General features: G+C 44.5%; 1 protein-coding gene across 1 annotated transcript; it reads right to left on the bottom strand.

Moving 5' to 3' along the window:
- Positions 1-1,106: 1,106 nt before the first annotated feature.
- Positions 1,107-20,607, bottom strand: LOC129336644 (cytochrome P450 2U1). Its single transcript, XM_054989893.1, has 5 exons — positions 20,063-20,607; positions 14,456-15,091; positions 6,217-6,378; positions 3,855-4,022; positions 1,107-3,395 (listed from the first exon to the last, which is right to left on the bottom strand). Exons 1-5 carry the CDS (start codon positions 20,532-20,534, stop codon positions 3,217-3,219), a joined length of 1,617 nt encoding a protein of 538 aa, XP_054845868.1. The 5' UTR covers positions 20,535-20,607; the 3' UTR covers positions 1,107-3,216.
- Between the last annotated feature and the right edge of the window lie 401 nt (positions 20,608-21,008).

Genomic DNA, 21,008 nt, shown 5'->3' with positions numbered 1-21,008 from the left:
TGAACATAATGAATTCCTGGACAGTTCAAAGAGATACATTGCACTCTATGATGTCATTTTTGCAATTTCTAGCATGAGCCTAATATCCTTATGCTAAGTGAACACACTTGAAAGTGAGATACAGTGCAATCAAAGGTTGCTTTGATACCAAGTCAATCAGACTGTAAAGGGGGCAATTTTTGGATGCTCAAGATCTAGAGCTTCAGTCAGTTGAGATTTTAATTTATTTAGTTTCAGAACTTCAGCAATTAAAATATACTACTATACTATGCAAGAGCCCTCCCGCATCATAACAAAAAGATCCATCATAAGGGCCCATCCCATCTCCAGCAGGGCCAACCAGATGTCTTTGGGAAGCTTGTAACTATAAGTAGGCATGAAAGCAACAGTTTATCCCCGGTGAAGGAAGAACTAGGCTTCGCCAGGTAAACTAGTCTACTGAATAGCAGTTAATAAGCAAATTACTTTCCTATTCATACATTCTCCCCTAGTACTCATACAGAGAATTCCCAGGAGTCCTTAGAAAATGACTATTTAAACCAGTTTTGTGTTCATTGTGCCAGTAGGCTGAGAGAGATCGGAGGCAGGCACAGAGTAAAACTATGGAGGGTGCACCAAGGTTGCTTCCATATGAGAGGTTTTGCTCCACCCTAGCTCTCAAAATGGATTTTTTTTCCAGAGCACCCACTCAATGTCATCCTCCAATTGTTCTCCATGGTTTCCCAAGGTTTGCTTTGATGCTTCCCAAACTAATCTCTTTCCTGAAGGATCAAAGCAAGTTTCCTACTGTGTGAAGGTGCAAATTTCCAAGCCTCCCTGTCCGCATCACAGACATAGTGCCTATATATATCCTTACACCCACCATTCTCTCCTCCCTGCAGCTTTCGGTCATATTAGCAATGAGTGCACAATTGGAAATTGTTGCAGGTTGGAAGCAGTTCAAGGTAAGCGCAAGAAAGGCAAAACGCCCCACTGTAGATGAAACAGCCGTCCGGATACTCTTGATCCAGAGTGAGAAATTACACCTGAGAAACTACATCAGTGTCTGTAACAAGATACACCCAAACATATTTCTCTGAAAAGCAAAACTCTGCAAACAGACCATATCGCTTTTAAAATAAAAAGTTTATTTAGACAAAGAGATTCACACTGAGGAACAGGATCTCAGGTTGTATGTAGAAATAGAGGCACGTTTTTAAAACAGCAAGTCTCAAATGGTAATGACATCTTACATCCTTAAATTCATTTGGAGAGGGGGGGAAAGTGCAGGCAGAATTAACATCAACGTGATACAGGCAACCTACATACGTCATTAATGAGGCCATTCATGCCTCCTAAGGTAGAAATACAGGTCTTTGGATTTTTACCAAAATGATAAAGTGCATCATTAGAAGGGTGCCTTATTATAAGAGGCTCACATGCCATACAAATTCGCACTGCTAGCCTTGCAGTGCTGTTTGCTTCTTGGTCTGGTTATTTAACAGTATTCAGCTGAAAATTAGCAGTGCAAATTTAAACTTTCCTATTGAAGATTCCACTCTTTTAGGAATAGTCCCAGAACTTCCAACCCTCGACCCTCATGGCTTCTCCACAATGCAAGCTTACTGTAGCTCAAACCTGCAGTGTCGATCCATAAGTTTGTACCACCTTTGCATCTCCTTTAACCAGCAATGAATTAGAAATGGAATGCTGTATTTACATAGTAGTTGGTTCTTCCCTGCCAAGAAGGCCAGCCCAAGGCTTTGGCAGTGTAGTTTCCTTCCTGGGATATGTGATTGATACGTGTGCACACAAACAACTACTTGCCTCCCGTGTTCCTGGATGGCCCTGATGAAGTTTTCTCACCTTCCACAAGAATGTGGAATTGTATATTGCGACCACAATGAGTACAAACCCAAGTCTGCCAACAAAATTCATTAATAATATGGAAAATGAGCTAACCATGGATACATGCATTACTCTTTGCAATGCGTATTTTCACTGAAGGAAGAAGAAAGAAAGGCAAGGGAGAACACATGGACAGGATTCCTCCCACATACAGCAAAACAAGCTAGTATGAGGTTTCTCTTTCTGTGCATTCTGTACTGTGCTGAGTGAAGTGAGAAAAGTTGCCTGTCTTCACAGTAGTACAGTCGGAACCATGTAAACATTCCCATGGCACTTACATAAATCCTCAGGTGTTTTCGGGGTAGATGCTGTAGATCAGTTGTTGATTAATTCAGTTTCAATTCAGCATGGATCTACAGTTAATTCATAATGCAGGCAAGTCCCAAGTAGGAAAAAAAAGCAAATGTCACTGCTCCAAAGTATCAACTTTTAAATGGTTCCATATGACAAATTTCAGGAGCCTACAGATGTACATAAAATAAGCTGCGAGCTCCTCCTGGAAACGAACCCATCATGCTTTGACTTCCTCTCCCAAAATAAGCTCAAGGAAAACTAGCTCTGTGTGATTGTACTAGAAACCAACTCTGTACAGTTCTGATTGGCTGAAACCATTGCTGTCAATAACCCTGTTTTTTCAGCATCTTAAAAACGATTTCTGATTTAAAGTGGGGGGCAGAGAGAGTCACCAATTTACATGTGATTGAATAAATGTGCATGCTGTATTTTAGCATTTTAAACAAAGCAGACAGTCTGCCTGAAGCACAGTGGGAGAGAGAAGACTGAGGACTCAGCTGGTGCCCTGTGCCTCAGTTCTTTTCACAGTGAAGGTGGATAGAAGCCAGGCACAACCTGGGTGACGAAAAACTGCAACAAGTCCTCTTTTCAAAGTAGGTCTGCCAGTACCCTCAATGTGTCCTTTCAAAAGGATGTTCATGGCTCCTTTATGAAAAAGATATCCAAATATTCCACTTCATTGTATTTTTTTCATCCTGAATCCACTGTTAAATTATATATCAGAATTCAATATAAAAAACTACTTACCATTTGAGAGTTTCTGCACCATTTTAAATGCATCATTCTGCAACAAAGAAGATTAGAAAATCTTTATTCCCACCCCACCCTCCACTCATAAAAGAGGTTCACAAATCTTACTAAACAGTCCCCATGCCAAGGGAAAAGTGCTTGATGAATTTTGGGTAACCTGTGGGCTACAGGTTCCCCATCCCTGCTCAGGGTTGGTGATTTTGCTAGTGAAGTGCATTTAATATATAGCCCTGAATTTCATAAGAGTAACACAAACATCATGCAGCATTCTCCTCTGGAGTGCCTTCATCTCTTTAAGGCAATTACGTTGAATGGAAATGGCGCTAAGGTCAGACCAAATCTTCCTTCCATTGGTGGCTTCTTCAAGTCCTCTGGATACAGGAAGGTGAAATGCTGCAGGAGGCTTGTAAACATCAAGAAGAGCTCCATCTTGGCTAGCTGTTCTCCCATGCACACACGTTTTCCTTTTAAAAAAACAACACCACCAAAGCAATAGCGTGAGAATACTGAAAGGCAAATTTTGCTATGTAAACAAGATAATACTAGGAGCATGCAGCAATAAGATACCGCAAATATCTGGGAGAATCATCTGAAATCAACACTTCCTCTTAACGGGTGCCCTCAGATCTTCAGAATATGTAGTTGTATACAAGCCAATGGTTTAGAACTACCCAGCTTTTCTACTCAGTTTTACCCAATTGCCCTCTACACTACAACTCCTACTCCCTCCATGCAGGTTCCATCATCACTGTAGCCTGTTTGAGTGGCCAAAGAAGATACCACCTTTCTTTTACAGCAGCATAAAAGCTGGTTGGCTCCAACCCAAATACGTACAACAGAAATGCAGAAGAGTTTTAAAAATATTTCACAAGCATCCCTAAGATCTTTGTATACCATCCCTCCAAACATAGAACTACAATTACCAATGCCAAAAGGGATGAATGTTTCCTTTTTTAGGAGTTTGCCGTTTTCATCCAGAAACCTTTCAGGGTGGAAATCATTCGGGTTCTCCCATATGCTGGGATCTCTGTGCACGGACCACAAGTTACAGAAGATTACACTTCCCTTTGGAATGGTGTAGCCCTGGAGCACTTTAAAAACAAAACGTTAGTATGTTTAATAAAAGGCATTACCCACATTGAGAGATTTTACCAACAGAGTCCTCATCCCATTGAAATCATGGGATTAAAAGTGCATGAGTTCAACTGGGTTGCTTTTTTTGTCTGCTCCAGTTGCACAAATCTAGCAGCATGAGTTTGTGCAAAATATTCTGTTTTAGTATTGTAGGAATGTGCCAGGGCATGCTGGGATTTTAAAATAGACTTGCAGTAAGTTAAGCCAAGTGGCCTGCTATGGGGGCTGGTAATGCTGCTCGGCTCAGACCTGAGCCAAGACAATGATAACAACAGACAAATCTGCCCTGTTGTCATCAATGCTGCAGCCTGGGTCCAAGCTGAGCAGCTCCTGCAGTGCTGCCAGTAATCCAGGGGGGCCACTCGGCTCTTCTTGCTCTTGGTCATCGGCAGACCTCTAAGGCAACCTCCCACCCAGTCCACCGCAGGATCAACTGCACTGCTGATCATTTCCAAAAGTGCTTCAAGTAAAACCCTCTCATCTGAAGAAGAAAAGCTTGCTAATCAAGCCCAAGGGCAGCCCTTTGGTACAGGGTGCTGCTCGTCTGCATAAACACAGGGTCACTTTCAGTTTGTCAGCAGATAAGAATAAAGGCCAAAGGTGATTTGAGCAAGCTCTGTGAAGCAATCTTGCAGAGTTTGGAACTGCAGCAAACTGCAGCACAGGTAGACTTTTAGCGGATTATCTTGGTTGCCAAAGTAACTTATTAACAACAGATGTACAAACTGAGGCAAGACTGGATGCACTTGTAGTCCAAACACTCCGGCCTGACCATAGTCCTTTCTCTTTGTTCTCATATCATTCTTTGAATGAGATAATAAGCTATTCTCATCATCTACTGGTTTACAATGGACAATTTGCCATAAAACTCCATGAAGACAACTCCCCTCTTTCTATGCCTCCCATACTAAATTGGGATGGCAGCTTCATTTCCAAAGCTACAGCCCTCCTTTGCCACATTCTCAGGACCCAACTGAATATGATCAGATTCTCCTGTGGTTTTATGTTAAAAGAGCAAGTGTGTGTTTAAAGTGGAAAGTTCAACTGGGGTCATACTGTGAGGAGGAGGGACAGCAATTATTCCTTCCTGCTCCATTGTTCCAGTTTAAATACCCCAGCCCTGAAGCTGAAACACACAGGTACTCACGCACACACATGCATATGTAAATGTATACGTAGATATTTTCTCCTACGGCCAAACAGCAATGTCAGCTTGACTGCTTTAAATTGGGCCCTGGTCCAATTTACACACACACTATTGTGGATTCTTTTTCTTTTTTTAATTAATGGGGGATTTCTGATCACAGAATTCCCATGCCTTCTCTTGTAGGACCATTAGTCCAAATTCATACAAGAAACTGAAATGCTTTTGAAGCCCTCTCTAATTATATGGAGAAATACATGTATACAAACTTTATTACAGGTTCTTACACTGATTGAATGCATGCCTGAATGCCCATCAATTTTGCAGGATTATTTCATGCATCTGACAAAGAGCTGTGGTTCTCGAAAGCTTATGCTAGAAATAAGTTGGTTAGTCTTAAAGGTGCTACTGAACTCCTTACGATTTTGCAACTACAGACTAAGATGGCTAACTCTCCTGGATTATTTTTGAGGTTTTTCTATGTATAAAAATGTGTCAGGTGGATGCTAACATAATGTTCAAAGGTGCCAGAGCTTTGTAAGGATTTAAGGCTATATCATAAGCTGAGAGTGAGGAGGGACATGTCATTCCCTTGTCCAATAACATACATATTTTGCAGGTCAGCTGCAGCTGGGCAGCCAACCTCCAGATGGGGTCTGGAGTTTCCTAGAATTACAACTGATCTCCAGACTATAGAGACCAGTTCCCTTGAAAAAAATGGAAATTTCAGAAGGCAGACTCTATGATATACCACAGATTCTGGGTGAAATCACCCCCCCCCCAAACTCCAGGAATCTCCCAGGCTGGAGTTGGCAAGTCTACCTGCATTAGAGTATGTATCTTCAAAGCCTGTTTTAGATCTCATTGCGGATAAGATCCTCCTGAACAGAGCATGCACTTTGCAAGTTACAACAGAAACAAGAGAAGCATGCCTTTCAAGCTCTGGTTTTCCTCGAGTCTCTGAAACATAAACCATCTTTCAGATACACAAGAAGCACAAGACTTACCAGTCGTTTCTGATGCCATCCGAGGAATAGAAAGAGGAACAACCACAGTCATCCTCTGAACTTCCATGATGGTGGCTTCTGTGAAGGGCATGTTCGCCTTATCAGCAAGGGAAGGACATCTATCCCGTCCAATGACCAATTCAATTTCTTCTTGGACTTTTTCTGTTGAAAACAGAGATGGTGGAGAGAAAGCAGGAGCACCTCCCTGAAGAACTGTGTCCTGCTGCCATCAGTTAAGACCCTACTCACAAACCCTGCTCTCAATGCGCCACCTGGGGAGGTGAGACCGGTGACCAGAAACTGCTTTTTCAGAGGAGGTGCTGTACCTGTGGAATAACTTTACCTTCGAGGCTCGCCTGCCACTTGTGCTATTGTCTCTTAGATATTGGGCCAAAATATTTCTTTCCCTCCCAACTTCTGAGGAAGGGGTTTGATCTTCTGACATTGTTTTTACAGTCTACTTTTAACGTGAGAACAGTTTTAGGAGGATCATTTTAGGCTGCTTAAAGTTTCATGCTGTTTTGATATTCTTGCTGAATATTTATTGGCTGAGTTTTCAATGTTTGTTAATTTTAATGATTTGTGTACTGCTTGATGATTTTTACTTGGCCAACCACCTTGAGCAGATTCTCTAGCAAGGCAGCATATACATTTTCTAAATGAATACATTGAGAAGGAGGAGTGTTTAGGGAGGGGTGGGGTGTTGAGTCACTTGGAGCCCTGGTGAGAGAAAACAACTTTTCAAGCTAGAGGTCATGGGAGAGAAATTTGCAACCTTGCCGATTCCTTTTCTTCTTCTCTTGAAAATCTGTGCTTGCCCATTTAAAAACTGAATTCATATTAGAAACAGGATTTCAATGTTTAGAGTTCAGTCTTATACAGTGTTATTTCTGTCTAAATCCTTTGAAATGAATGAACATAGTTGGGACTAACTCTTCATAAGATTACATTGTTAGGTTATTATGGGTTAGGATGTGTTGATTTTTAAAAACTGGATCAATACAATACCACCAGCAGGCCTTTTTTCCTGCCGGAACACTCCAGAACGGCGTTCCAGCAGCTCTGCAAAGTAGTCATGTGTTCAGGTGGCCCTGACCAGCTTGCGAGCTGCAGGAAAGGAGCTCTTTAAACCCCTGCTCTTCAGCTGGTCGCACCAAACAGGCTTTAAACTTCAGCTGAGAGGAGGGGGATTCCCCCTTCCCAGCTGAAGCCTTCCTTCCTCTCTCTTTCCTTCTTTCCATGTCTTTCTTTCTCTCCTTCTTTCCGTGTCTTTCCTTCCTTCCCTTTCTCTTTCTTGTTCTCTCTTCTCTTCTTTCCTTCCTCCCTTTCTTTCCTTCTTTCCATGTCTTTCCTTCTTTCTTTCCCTTCCTTTCTCTTTCTTTCTCCCAGTGGAGCAGCCATGCCATGCGTGATGACATCATTTTCCGGAAGTGACATTGTGTGGTCCTGGAAACATGCACATGCTTTGCATACGCACATGTAGTTACGGGGGTGCCACCTCCTGCTGGGAATTGCCCCAAGTGAGTGTTCCCCCACCTCTTTCCCCAGAAAAAAAGCCCTGAATGCCAGCTTAGGATCAGGGAGGCCCAGGTTTGAATCCTCACTCTGTCATGGAAGCCTGCTGGGTGATCTTGCACCGGTCATACACCCTGCCTAACCTACTTTACAGGGTTGTTGAGAGGACAAAATGAAGAAGAGAATGTTGTAACCTTCTTGGGTCACAACTGGAGGAGAAAAGGTAAATAAATGGCAGATAATTAAAAGAAGTCAATTTATTAAAAATAATTCATCACAAGTACTTCTAAGAATATAAATGGCACACAGCAGACAGGGGGAATGCCTGATCTAAAAATAAACAATATGCTTCTCATATGATTGATTAGGTAAGATTTCTTGTCTTGAGTGACAACACTATTTTTTCTGTAAGTTAAAGAGAAGCTACTTTGGAAGAAACAGCCTTTTGTAATTTAATAATGTTATTTATCACGTGCATCAAAGGGACATTTTCAAAGGAAGTCCTGAGCTCCAGCATCTCTTTTTTAACAAAATAAGTAGCAGTAAAATGTAAAGCACTGCCCTCCTGTGGTAGGCAGAAAAGCACACGCCTTCTTCTTTTGCAAAAGTAGTAAAAAGTCCCTAACCATAAAATCTGTAATATGCCGATTGTCAGGACAGAAATCTTAACAATATCTAACTACAGGTAAGACTTTTTTGTTTTGAAGGAGCTTTCTTTCAACTAACAAAGAAATCCTAAGAGTTACTCCAGTCTAAGCCCATTGAAACAGGAGTAACTCTGCTTAGGATTTCACTGTAAGTGGTTTTAGGAAGGCAGCTTTATTTCTCCCCTACTGCTAAAATGAGGTTTTAAGATGATACAATGAAAATCTGGTTGCCAATCATCCACTGTATCCAACACAGACTTCACTATATAGCCGTCTTTCAACATTCCTGACTTTTTCCCAGAGATGAAAATGTTAATCCGTGTTATGATGGTGAAGGAAGCGGAGTAGCTTTGGTGGTTAATTCTGCCATCCATACACTACAATATTATGCCTTGCAGGGCATGAAGATATAGTGAGTGGAAAGAATTTCCATGCCTTTTTAAATCATGGAGACACAGTGACCGGATTGCTGAATTTCTGCCAGGTGAGCAGCTGCTAAAGGCACAGTAGCCCTGCTGGATTCTTTGTTATTAGCTACAACATTCTTCTGCCTCCTCTTCATACAGAAATGACGACACATTTTTAATTTCATCTTTTTGTCTTACAGAAGATACTCTCTAGTTTTTTTACCCTCCTATTAACTGGCCTTCCTATGCCCTGGCTTGTACAATTCAGAACGGCACCCACAGGCAAGAACATGCCAACAGCTACTTTGATGAGAGAGCGTACTGAAGAATCCCATAGCTGTAGAATTCAGCAACTTTAAAACATCTTTTTTTTTAACAGGGCTTTCATTTTTTTGCCTTACCAGCTGTTAAATCTGGCCTATTTGGGAGGGCCAGTGGTGGTTTCGTGACATTTCTGCTAACGCAGACGGAGTATCCCAGCCACTGTTTTGATCTGATAGCAAGTACCTCCAGGTCATCCACATTTCTAGTAAACTACTGGAGCACATACTCTGCATTAATGTTTACATAATTCCAAGTAAGAATTCTACTGTGTGGACACAAGTTTGGTCCTCTCTACGATGGACATTAGAGAAAGCAAAGGAATTATTTGCCAGTGCTGGTGTTCTGTTAGTGGGTAACTAACACCAGAGCAAGCCAGGACATTAACAGCTTCATGAAGAAGGAACAAAATAACCCGGAGGCCTCATGGAATCTTGATCTTCCTTTGATAGGACGTTGAGTAAGAGTGCTATATAACTTTTCAACCTGGCTTTCAGATGTGGTTTGTATCGACTTCAAGGCACTGAATATGATAATTCTAACGGGTTTTACACCTTTTAAGCTCTAAGGGCGCTGGTGCCATTGATTATTTCCTGGTTTCCTCATCTCTTTTATCTAGGATTCAACATTTTGATATTCACAATAGATCAGGGAGTGATCATTTGCCTCAGTTTATATATCTTTCTGCACTTACTAAACTTTCACTTATGACAAGCTATAATAGTGCAGGTCCAAATCCAGACAAATGACATCTTAAATGGAGAGTCAGTACGGACAACAAAATTAAAGCTGTTCTCAACTCTCAGAAATTAATAGAATTGAGAAACTACTTGAATTTACCTGACAGATATTTTTGATATCTTTACACATTATTTCTTTGTTGAATCCTTACTTAACCACAGTTAGACAACCTAACCAGGGCTGTACAAGAAAGACTTGGTTCAATCAAGAATGCAGACTTATGAGGCAAATGTTATGTACACTTCAAAATAGAGTCAGAGCAGCTGGGTCTGATCATTCAGTTCACCTGCCTTGTCCCAGTTTCGTTACAAACAGCTTTTGAAGAGGAAAAAACTCCTATTGTAAATCACAGTGGAAAGAGTTGGGTCTTTCTATCATAAAAAAAAATGGTATGAGGTTTTGGGAACTGTTCCCTCTAGGCACCCAAATTAGTAATTTTAACACTGATGCGCTTATTCCAGTAGAAAAGTGGTTTTGTCATTTTTCTACTCTTTACAGTAACACCCAAAGTAAGTTATTTCCTGAATATTCAGATCCTCTCCCAATCTGGGACCCAATCTCAGAATGTAGCCATCAGACTGACATCTTAGGTAAAGCTCCAAGAGAAGATCTGGGGCGTCCTGAGGTATTCAAACTGAATGCTCATTGGTGGTGCCCAATTCTGGCTAGACTTTTCTCGGAAACTTTAAAACGTTTCACAATTTGTTTGAATGCTTGAAGTATGTGTGGCTTTGGAAATCCAGCCAACAGATTATACAGTTGCTTTATCCAACAGGCAACAGGGGCAAGTGCTTGGGGCTCACCACTCTTGGGGTTCCCCCATCAGGCTCCTTAATCTAGCAACAGTGTTGCCTCCTCTTCCTATTATCTGACCCTTCTCTCCTCCATAATAAGTTGTATGAGTAGTACTGCAGACAGCTGCTGTGAAGCAGAGTACAGCAAGTGCGGTCAGCTACAACGGCATGCTGGTGTCAGAGAGGGAGGCAACATATTCCCTCAACTGGGGGGGGGGGGATACTTATACCTGAGAGCAATTGGCAGTTGGAGAGGATGGCAAAGACCCCTCGGCCACCACTGACACACTGGCACCCCCATTCTGGCAGGGATGCCTCGCCAGAATGTACCTCCCACTAAGGAAGCCCAAACCTGTCATTAGACTGAGGACAGCGTCCAACGTCTATCCAGCCCTTCCTTTTTTGAAAGGGCAGAAGGGACGGCACATCACCAATTTATTTAAATCCTAAATAATTTGGAACACACACACACCACAAACCACACTTACAGTTGTTCCTACTTCAGAAAAAGTAAGCAAAGGGAGAGGTGAACTAGCTCACTCTGCACCCACTACCTCAATGACAATCTGATTAGGGATCTGGTTTATTAAACTGTTTTCTCCTAGCAAAGGGAATCCAAGGCAGTCCACAATCAAATTAATCAAATTCTTTACTACCAATAAGGCTCCACTACCAACTTCCAACTAACAAGTCCTCCTAAAAAGGCCCTGACCTGTATAGCCCAGATGACCCTGATCTTGTCAAATCTCAGAAGCAGGGTCAGTCTTGGTTAGTAATTGGATGGGAGACCTCCAATGAAGACCAGGGTGGCAGAGGCAAGCAACCCTGTTAAAGTCTTGCCATGAAAACCCCACCAGGGGTCACCAAAAGTCAACTCTGACTTGACGGCTCTCTCCACCACCACCTCCTAAAAAGCGTGATGTAACAGGCCACCCTCTGAGCCACAAGGTGGCCATGCTCCTACCGGCAAACTGTTCTTAGGGTGAGGGCCACTATTAAGCAGGCCTGAGAACAGGTTGACAGTGCAATCCTAAGCAAAGTTACTCCAGTCTAAGCTCATTCACTACAATGGGCTTAGACTGAAGTAACTCTTCTTTGGACTGCACTGAGAGTCTCTTCTAACTGTCTGTGGCAGGGGGCACTGGTGGAAGTAGAATTTGAAGAGGGGTCCAAAATGTAGGACACACTCAGTTCTAGCAGTCATTAAGAAATACTCTGGTTATCTGTAGTTATGCTCTTTCAGGTTCAGGGAAAACAAACCAATAATTTTAAGTGCGTGTGTATGTGTGTGTCTTTAAATGCTTGGTGTGATACAGAAGAACGGAGGTGAAAGAGAGGGATGAGTGAGATGATTGGTTGATGACTGAGAGTGTGGGTGGGGTGAACTGCAGTTTTTAGTTATTGAGCAGGGAGAGCATATTCAGTCTGGGAAGAGCAAGCAACCTGTGTGAAAGCCTGAGGGGATTCTCATTCTAGTTCCATTAGGAACCTGAGGGGATTCTCATTCCAGTTAGGCAACCTGCGTGGAAGGCTGAACTGTGTGTGTCTGTGAGAGAACATTCATCCTCCTTTCTGCTTTTGACAGGCAAATTGTGTGTGTGCCTGAGAGAGAAAGTTTATGAATATCTGTGTGACTGAGCCTGTGAGGAAACTTTAAGAACGAAGAACTATCTTTGAAACCATCAAACTTATGTACTAGTGTGAAACTGATACGCTTCTTGTAAAAATAAAAGGGGTTTTTTTTGTTCATCCCAGAGAACAGATTATTCCTGTATCCTATTCCTATCCTCAGGGCCACATAGTCTCACAAAGGAGCCTAACGCTTGGGCAAGTTATTAAAAGGGAAATTTAAACTAACTATTTTGGAATATAATTCCTGGTGGCAGCAAACTACACAGAGGGTATAAGAAGTGGGTTAAAGGCTAAAACCTAACTGAAAAAGAAAAGAAGGTTATAACACAAACATTCAGTCACTCTGCATCTGGAACCAGTGTGCTGGACATAGGTCAATGTAAGAAAGACTGAATTACATGTTAGATTTTAAATGTGTGTTGTATAGAGACAAAGTACACTTTATATATGCCATCCCACATGATTGCTATGGGGACCTGCAGAAGGACACCAGTTGCAAACTCCCAAAGGGAACTCAATGCAAAAGCACTGTGGAAGCCCAATTCGAATTGAGACCAAGATACAGGGGGAGGAGGGACTCCCTCAACCTGGAATGACCACAGGGATATTATGGAGCAAATAACCCCCTCCCCTCAAGCCATTTGGAGTCAGGGAAATGACAAGGGTCAAGGCAGGAGGCCTCCCTCCCCTTGTGCCATGGTCCAGATCCAAATTTGCCCCTGCAGTGGTTTTGAATTTACTCTCCTTGGGGAACGTCTGCCAGCATCCTGCTGCAAGTCCCCATAGCAATCAAGTGGCAAAGCTAATGTGTAACGTGGACCTAAGCAGCCCTCGTCTTTTGATTCAGGTCTAAGATAAACATGCAGTATAAGGCAAGAATGAGATGATGATAGGGTTCTCAAGTTGTAGAATTTTGTGCATTTTTAAGACCTCCCTGCAATTAGATAACTAGCATATAAAGCTTCCAGAGGAGTAGCCTATTTAAAAGTAAACTAGAAATTCCTTTCAATGTGCCAGTTTTATACAGTGTATGTGTTGTGGTGGGGCATGCCAAAGCCTCTGTTTGAAATAGTACAGGCCATTCTATCATTTCTGTATGCATCAATCAAGGCTGCCTGGCAAGCACTTGAAAAGAGACGTCTCTCGGCAATAATATTTTGCAAACCACACTGATTCATCACCATCACATGATTACCGCAACTAAGTTACCAAGCAAGTATAGCTTAAGGATGTTTGGAGTTTTAAATCTGTCTTTAAGGAAAATTCCTCTGCCTTACTATATAGCATTTTAATCTTTGGAAATTTTATTTATTATTTATATATATGTATGTATTTTATTTATTATTTACTGTGTTGAGAGGGTATTATTTGCTATGACTTCTGAGCTAATGTAAAAGAACTTCTGAGCTAATGTAATAGAACTTTTGCACGAATGAATAAATACTATAAAACAGCTCTTACACATGTGTACAATCTATTGATTTGTGTGTGTCAGGGGTTAGGGCTCCCAAGGCTCCCAGTGAGGGCAGAGCTGAGCCACTGGGAAGCTAGCTGGTTACCCCACTAGGTGGCAATGTTCCAGGCATGGTGGGAACCTCGTTGGTACCTTGGCCAGGAGCCACAACACAGACCTGGTCCAGCAGAGGAAGAGAAGGAAGAGGAAGAAGAAGAGGATGGTGGTGAATCTTTCCATGGATGAGGTCTTAAAAACAGCAAGTAAGTAGCCTGCTGTACAGGACACTAGAATGCTGGAAAACAGCCTGAATGCAGAACTTGACAAGAACTGACAACGTCGGTGGTTTTCCAACTGAATTCCAAGTAACGCGAGAGTTCTTTGCAAGCTTATCAAGAGCTTCTCAATTTCACGATCAGTAATGGCAGACAAAGATCTCTGAGGGCTCAGTTACGTGTTAAGGTTTCTTCTGTGCGTATTTTAAACAACTTTGTTTTTCCTTTTGCAAATTCAGCCTTCCGGATTGCTGGATTAAATGGTGGAAAAGGGGCGGAGACAGCAGGAAACTTTCCTTCCTCCAATTCCATTTTCTTGCTGGAAAAGCCACCCTTGAGCTATTTTTATTTCTGAGGGAAATCTATAGTGGGGAAGAGCTGCTTAAAACACCCAGATAAATAAATAAATAAACAAACTTTAGGTGAAATGTAGGTTTAAAAAGATGCTGTTTACCTTGGACTCGGGGGTGAAGCGACAAGTAGAGCAGGCACCAGAGCAGCGTGTTGGTTGTGGTGTCTGTGCCTGCAATGAAAAGGTCCCCAATGATATAGAACAGGTAGTCTTCATCAAAGCTGCTTTCGCTGTTGGTCCTTTTCTCCTCGTCCACTTGGAGAAGGTACATATCTATAAAGTCCCGGGGATTCTGGGCATCCAGGCTTTCCCTATGCTGTGTAATTATTTTCTTTAGGAAAGCTGTGATGTCCAGCTCTATCTGCCTCAGTTCTCGGAAGGGACCGAAAGGGAGGTAGTACAACCAAGGGCAGATATTCACCAGAATGATGTGGATGTTCAGGCTCATCTCCAGGGCGCGTGACATGAGGCTCAGCATTGTCTTAAAGCCAACATCATCATAGTCAAAACGCCTGCCGAAGGCCATGGAGCAGATGATATTGGAGACTGCGTTGCCAATGATGGGAAAGGGGTTAAACTGCTTCTCCCCATGTTTCAGAATCTCTTCCTTCACATATCTGAATTCTTCAATGATTTTAGGCTCCAGGCTATGCTTGCCTAATCCAAAGTGACGGAGAGTCGAATGAGAGAACTTCCGCTGTTTTCTCCATACTTTCCCATAAGGTGCAAACACAACGCCTGAATGAAAGAAAAGAAGAAAAAAAGGCTAGCTCATGAATGGAATTGCTCATGTGCTCTTGGAAAGATCCATTTAACCTCTTGTCCACTGTAAATCTGGGTTGGACCATCCTCACTTTCCACGACATAGCCGTTTTGCACATCGGACAGGAAACGAAAATACCTGGTGCTCCACACCACCGTCACATTAGGAGGTACTCAGAATTCTCAATGTACTATCCAAGTGCTTGAGATTCTCTGTCTGGTCTTCTCACCCTACCTGGATGAGGGCCTCTCCCCCTAGCAGGCACCTCCTCTGGCCTGCTCCCTAGGAGGAAGAAGCCAGGCATTTTCCCCCTCCCAGACTTATATAGCACTAGCCCCCTGTGTTCTGATTGGCCAAAAAGGGCACCAAAACAGCCCAGGGGGTCCTGGGAATCGTAGGCAGGCCTACTTCCACTGCTAACAGGCTTCTGAGGCCTTGCTAGGCCTTCCTGGCACAGCCACATCATGACACCATGTATGAAATTTAGCAGACATGCATCTCTGCCCATGGCCTCCGTGGCTTCCCCCTTTGCCCGTGGCCTCTGTGACTTCCCCATGACTTCCCTAAGCAACTGTTGACAGCACTTTTCAGTCACAAGGCTAAAAGTCATCTTGAGACTTCCAGCCTTACCCTTCTCATCCCATGTCTTCTCTTGGTCCAGTCTTCAGCCCACACTTGTGCTTTCATGCATTCTCTCATTCACACCTGGCCAGGTCATATAAGTTACACAAGATACATGAGTTTATTTCTTAAGCTGCTAGTTATACTTTATTCGTTGTGAAAGTTTCTGCTCTGTTCCTTCCTTCAAGGGGAAGCTGAAGCAAACGGCTAGTCTGTGCCATCTGCTGCATGATGAAAAAAAATACACACCTAACATCTGCTTTTGCAAGGTGCATGGATTTTAGTCTGAAAAACACAAGCAGAACAATGTATTGTCGAAGGCTTTCACGGCCGGAGAACGATGGTTGTTGTGGGTTTTCCGGGCTGTATTGCCGTGGTCTTGGCATTGTAGTTCCAGAAGTTTCGCCAGCAGCTGTGGCTGGCATCTTCAGAGGTGTAGCACCAAAAGACAGAGAGATCTCTCAGCTGTGACACTGAAAGATCTCTGTCTTTTGGTGCTACACCTCTGAAGATGCCAGCCACAGCTGCCGGCGAAACGTCAGGAACTACAATGCCAAGACCACGGCAATACAGCTCGGAAAACCCACAAGCAGAACAGTTGTTAGCTGGAGCTGGCCAACGTACAGGCCAACAGTTCTATATCTCACAGAGCCAGGCCTGATTGATTTATGCAAGACACATGGTAGCTAGTCGCCTACTGGTTGCTGGTGGGCCTGGCCCCATGAATTCTTCTAAGGTCCAAATAGCCCTGGAAATATCCCCCCTGCCTTTTACTGACAGAAACCAAGGCAGGCAATACTGTTGTGGTTGCTTACCAACAACCACTGGGACATTTGTTTCTTAAAGCTACAGGTGCTGCTTCCATTATTTTGGGAGGTTTTATACATATATATGTATTTAGGTATGTGCACATATGCATCTTTCAGATTTTTGTGGAAACCTTGGGCTTTTCTCAGGTTTGTAGAAAGATCTGCCTTGTCTATTCATGGCTCCAGTCTCCGGATTTAAGAATCCACAGATTTTGCCCCATTGAGAATTAGATATATTGATTCTTAAAACTAAAATACTCATCCAATAATATGAAACTAACTGACAAGGGTAGACTGCTACCTGGAAACAGAACTAATACAACATAAGGCCAAATGAGAAAGAACAGCACTACTTGGTATTGGTCAAGCTTGGAACTTAATTCCCAGATATACGTGTGCATGATCTGGATCAGAACCACACAGCATGATGAGAGTGTTTTTAAGATTTCCTCACACACCATTTCCCTGATCTGAAATGGCTCCAGAGAACTGCTATTTGTCCTTTGCAGGAATCTTACGGGTAGCCCAACAGTACAAACAAGTTTCCCCCACATGGTAAACAGTGGCTCTCTGCTGAGGTTTTAGGTTGGGAAAATGGCACAGAGGGGCAGGCCTCCTCATCTCATGGTCCCAATCCTAACCAGGTCCCTGTACATCTGGGAATTAAGTTCCAAGAATAGAACTCTCCGGCTCAGCACATATCTGGCCAACAGGCCTCCTGGGGCAGACGTACAAGAAAAAACATAACGTATAGTCAGGTTGTAAGGAGCGTATTGTCCAGGGCCACTCAGAAAGCCAACCAAAGATTTGAATCTAGGTTAATGGCAAAGTCCATCAATGCACGACTTAGGCAGTACAGATTACTTTGCAAATATGATAGATAAACTGTACACTATTGATCATAATCTTAATTATCTCATTCATTATATAGCTTTAAGGCTAGTTTTTATATGAAGCAATTGCATAATAATACAGAGCACAGAAAACGGATTATTTTATGGATGTTTGTGAAAAAATCTGCAATGTTTTAACTTTCAAAGCAATTTGCAGATGAAACAGCAATTTGCTAGCCATAAAGTAGCTTTGAGGGTAAGGAAGGCACAGAGGTCTCTGCCAATTTTAAAACAAATTTAGAACAGGCATCAAGAATGACAAGATATTAGAAGTGCAGGCAGGCTGCCCACTCTGAAAGACAAAATCCAGAAGTTGGAGCATGGATGCCAATACTCCAGTTGAGCATGATAAACAGTTTCATCATTGAGAACTCAATGGCTCTTTTCATACTACATTCTTATCAATTTGGCTCTGGCCAAACTGGATTGCAACAGGATTGCTGAGAATTGAGGACTGAATGCATCACTCCTCAACAGGTCAGCGCCCTTCACAAGAATAGCAAGATTTGGGTCAGAGATGACAGGCTATGAGCTGACTCTCGAAAGCTCATACCCTGGAAATCCAGTTGGTCTTTAAGGTGCTACTGGACCCGAATCTTGCTCTTTTTCACAAGAATGAGCAGCAACCACCAGATCCCATTCAAATTGGTGCTGATGTGCTGGGAAACTGAGCATTCGCGCATCTCCATTTTCACTCAGAGTATTTTGCAATATGATACAGTTGGCTGCAGGCTGTGTCGATACTGTGTAGTGGCGTTCACGTTTGTCAAAGGGTATATAAACCCTGAACAAGCGATAAGCGACAACTGTGTTCTCGTCTATCCTTTTTGCACAGGAACTACGTACATGAACTGAAGGAACCTTTCTTTAAAAAGATATCCACACACCCCTTCTCAAACGGTTGCACATTCTGAGAACAGTGCAGATCAAAACCTCCCAAATGCTTATCAAGGTAAATCTATTTAAATGTTTTGCATGCCCATCAGTACAGACGTGGCAGTTTCTGCTGTGATGTCCTATCTGGGATTTCTTCTTTTAATAAAGCTTGCAAATATTAACCATGAGAGCTAGTAAGCAACCCTCCCCCCCCAAAAAAAACCCTATATTCCTGGGCCACATTCCAGATATTGCACTCACAGCCCTGTCAGAGATTCACATATCTGCAGTACTTCATATCCCAACTTAATTCTTTCATCAAAACTGGGTTGGTTCCCAGTTATCCAGTGATCTTCTTGCCAGCTATTTTAAACTGCACAGGATGCTTTTAAAACAAACAAAGCATCACAGGACAGCAGGCAATTATTTAAACAGAAACCTGAACCAAAAAAGAGACCTTCACCTCAACTCTAGCCACAACATATGGTTTTGTTTCAGAACAGACCTATCTAATTTGTTGTCATGTTATACTTGGTATTTAACCTGTACACGCTAAATGTTTCCTTTTGCAGCAGGTTACCTGTAATTTGCACACAACTCAGAGAAAACAGCTACACCTGTCTGCAGCGTTTCATACTCAGCCAGGGCTGTCAAAAGCAAAGTTAGCAATATACTCTAATACAGCCAGCAGTATTGCTACAGCAGCACCCCCCCCCCCCACACACACACACACCATTAATGAAACAATGGGCTTTACTCTAATCTAGGGATCAGAGCTGGAAAAAATGCGCTCAGGAAATAGCCAAAGCTGTACCTTCCATCTTCTGTCTGAAGCTCCCCTATCCCACAAGAGGCAGTGCTGGTCACAAACAGAAATTCCTTTCACCCTGCTAGAGACAGATGGGTGTGTATTATGTCTTCCTAGATAGCCAACCTTTCCTATCTAGGAAACTTACGTCTTCCTAGATAGCCATCCATGAAGACAGCTGAGTCCAGTGGGACCTTTGAAACCACCATGATTTTCAGGGTATAAGCTTTTGAGAGTCAAAGCTCCCTTTAAATACTCAAAGTTCCCTTCTTCAGGTATCTACCTGTCTGTCTAAAACTTGTTGGTCTCTAAGGTGCCACTGTACTCCAGTCCTGCTGTCCTAGGTAGCCAGGTTCTCTAACCAAGAAAGGCGCTCTTTAGCAGCAGGCACATAGGAACCGCCGGGCCACCACAGCACACAAGTGTTTTCGGTGCCAGGTGGCAGCATCCCAACTATCAAATAAACTGGTGCCTTCTCGCTTTGGCTTTAAAACACGTCGCAGCATATTACACCAGCACAAACCAAACACTTGTGAACAAGAGAACAACCGCACTGTAAGGCCATTCTGATGATCAGGTGCAGGTCAGTCTTAGGGATGCCAGGTCAGGGTAGGGAGATGCTTGGCCATTTCGGGAGTAGAGCCTGGGGAAAGCAAGGTGTAGGGAGGGAAAGAACCTCGGCAGGTTATAATGCCATCAGGTCCACCCTCCAGAGCTGCCCTTTTCTCCAGGGGAACTGATCTCCGTGGCCTGGAGATCAGTTGTAATTCCGGGCCACTATTTGCAAGGCGGCAAGAGACCCGCTTAATCCTCGGCTGCCCCCTGGCCGCTCCGCTCCCCTTATGTCCGCCGCGGGGCTTGGGGTGCGACGAGCCGGCCGGCGCTCTCAGGGCGCAGCGGCGGTGCGGCCGCCTCGGGGCTCGACGCAGGCGCCCTTACCCTTCTTCTTGGTGAGGAGGGTGACCAGGGGCAGGCTGGGCCGGTCGCTGAAGACCTCGGCCTGGTTGACCAGCGCGTCGCGCACGGCCTCGAAGTCGCTGAGCATGATGACGGGGCGGCTGCCCACGAAGAAGCAGAAGATGCTGCCGTAGAGCTTGGCCAGGCCGGTGAGCGCCAGGTGCGCCGCGACGGGCCGCGGGGGGCCGCCGCCGGGGGGCAGCTTGCCGGCGCGGACCAGCCGCTGGCGCCCCAGCGCGGAGGGCAGGAGGGCGAAGGCGAAGTTGCCCAGCAGCGGCCACGGCTTGGGGCCCGGCGGCAGCCCCCGCGGCGGCCGGCGGCCCAGCAGCCAGCGCAGCGCCAGCAGCAGCAGCCCCGCCGCGGCCAGCAGCGCCGAGCTAAGCGGATCCCGCACCAGCGCCGGCGGCCAGGCGGAAGGCGCCGGCTGCCCCTCCGCGCTCGCCATCGCCGCCATCCCGCGCCGCGCGGCCGGCGCGCCACCAGAGCGAGCGAGGGAAACGCTCCACGCCTGGCAGCGCCCGCTACATCCTCCGCGCCGCGCCTGTTGACAAAGAAGCATCCCCGCCGGCGACACCTCCTCCTCCTCTCCTCCTCCTCCTCCGGTTGGTCGCCGGCCGACGGGAAGGGCGGAGCGAGGGAAACGCTGACCTCACAACTGCGCGGGAGGCGCCGAGGGGTCCCCCTCCCGCGGCCGGACGTCACCGGGGAAGGGGCTTCGCTGAGCCGGCGGTGCACGGCTGCCTCCGCCTCCCCGCCCAGGCCAAGGGCGCTCTCGGCTCGGCTGCGCCAGAACGAAAGAAGAACTCCGGGGCCAGATTTGTTACGAGGCGCTTCAGCAAACGCGGGCTTCGGCCGCAAGAGGTTCGCCAGGCTTCCTGCTAAACTCGGCGATCTTATCCACGCGTTCCTGGGAACAAGCCCTACCGAA

This window comes from Eublepharis macularius, chromosome 10, assembly GCF_028583425.1.
Source record: "Eublepharis macularius isolate TG4126 chromosome 10, MPM_Emac_v1.0, whole genome shotgun sequence".
Taxonomy (NCBI): Eukaryota; Metazoa; Chordata; class Lepidosauria; order Squamata; family Eublepharidae; genus Eublepharis; species Eublepharis macularius.
This window is presented reverse-complemented; position numbering and strand designations above follow the sequence as displayed.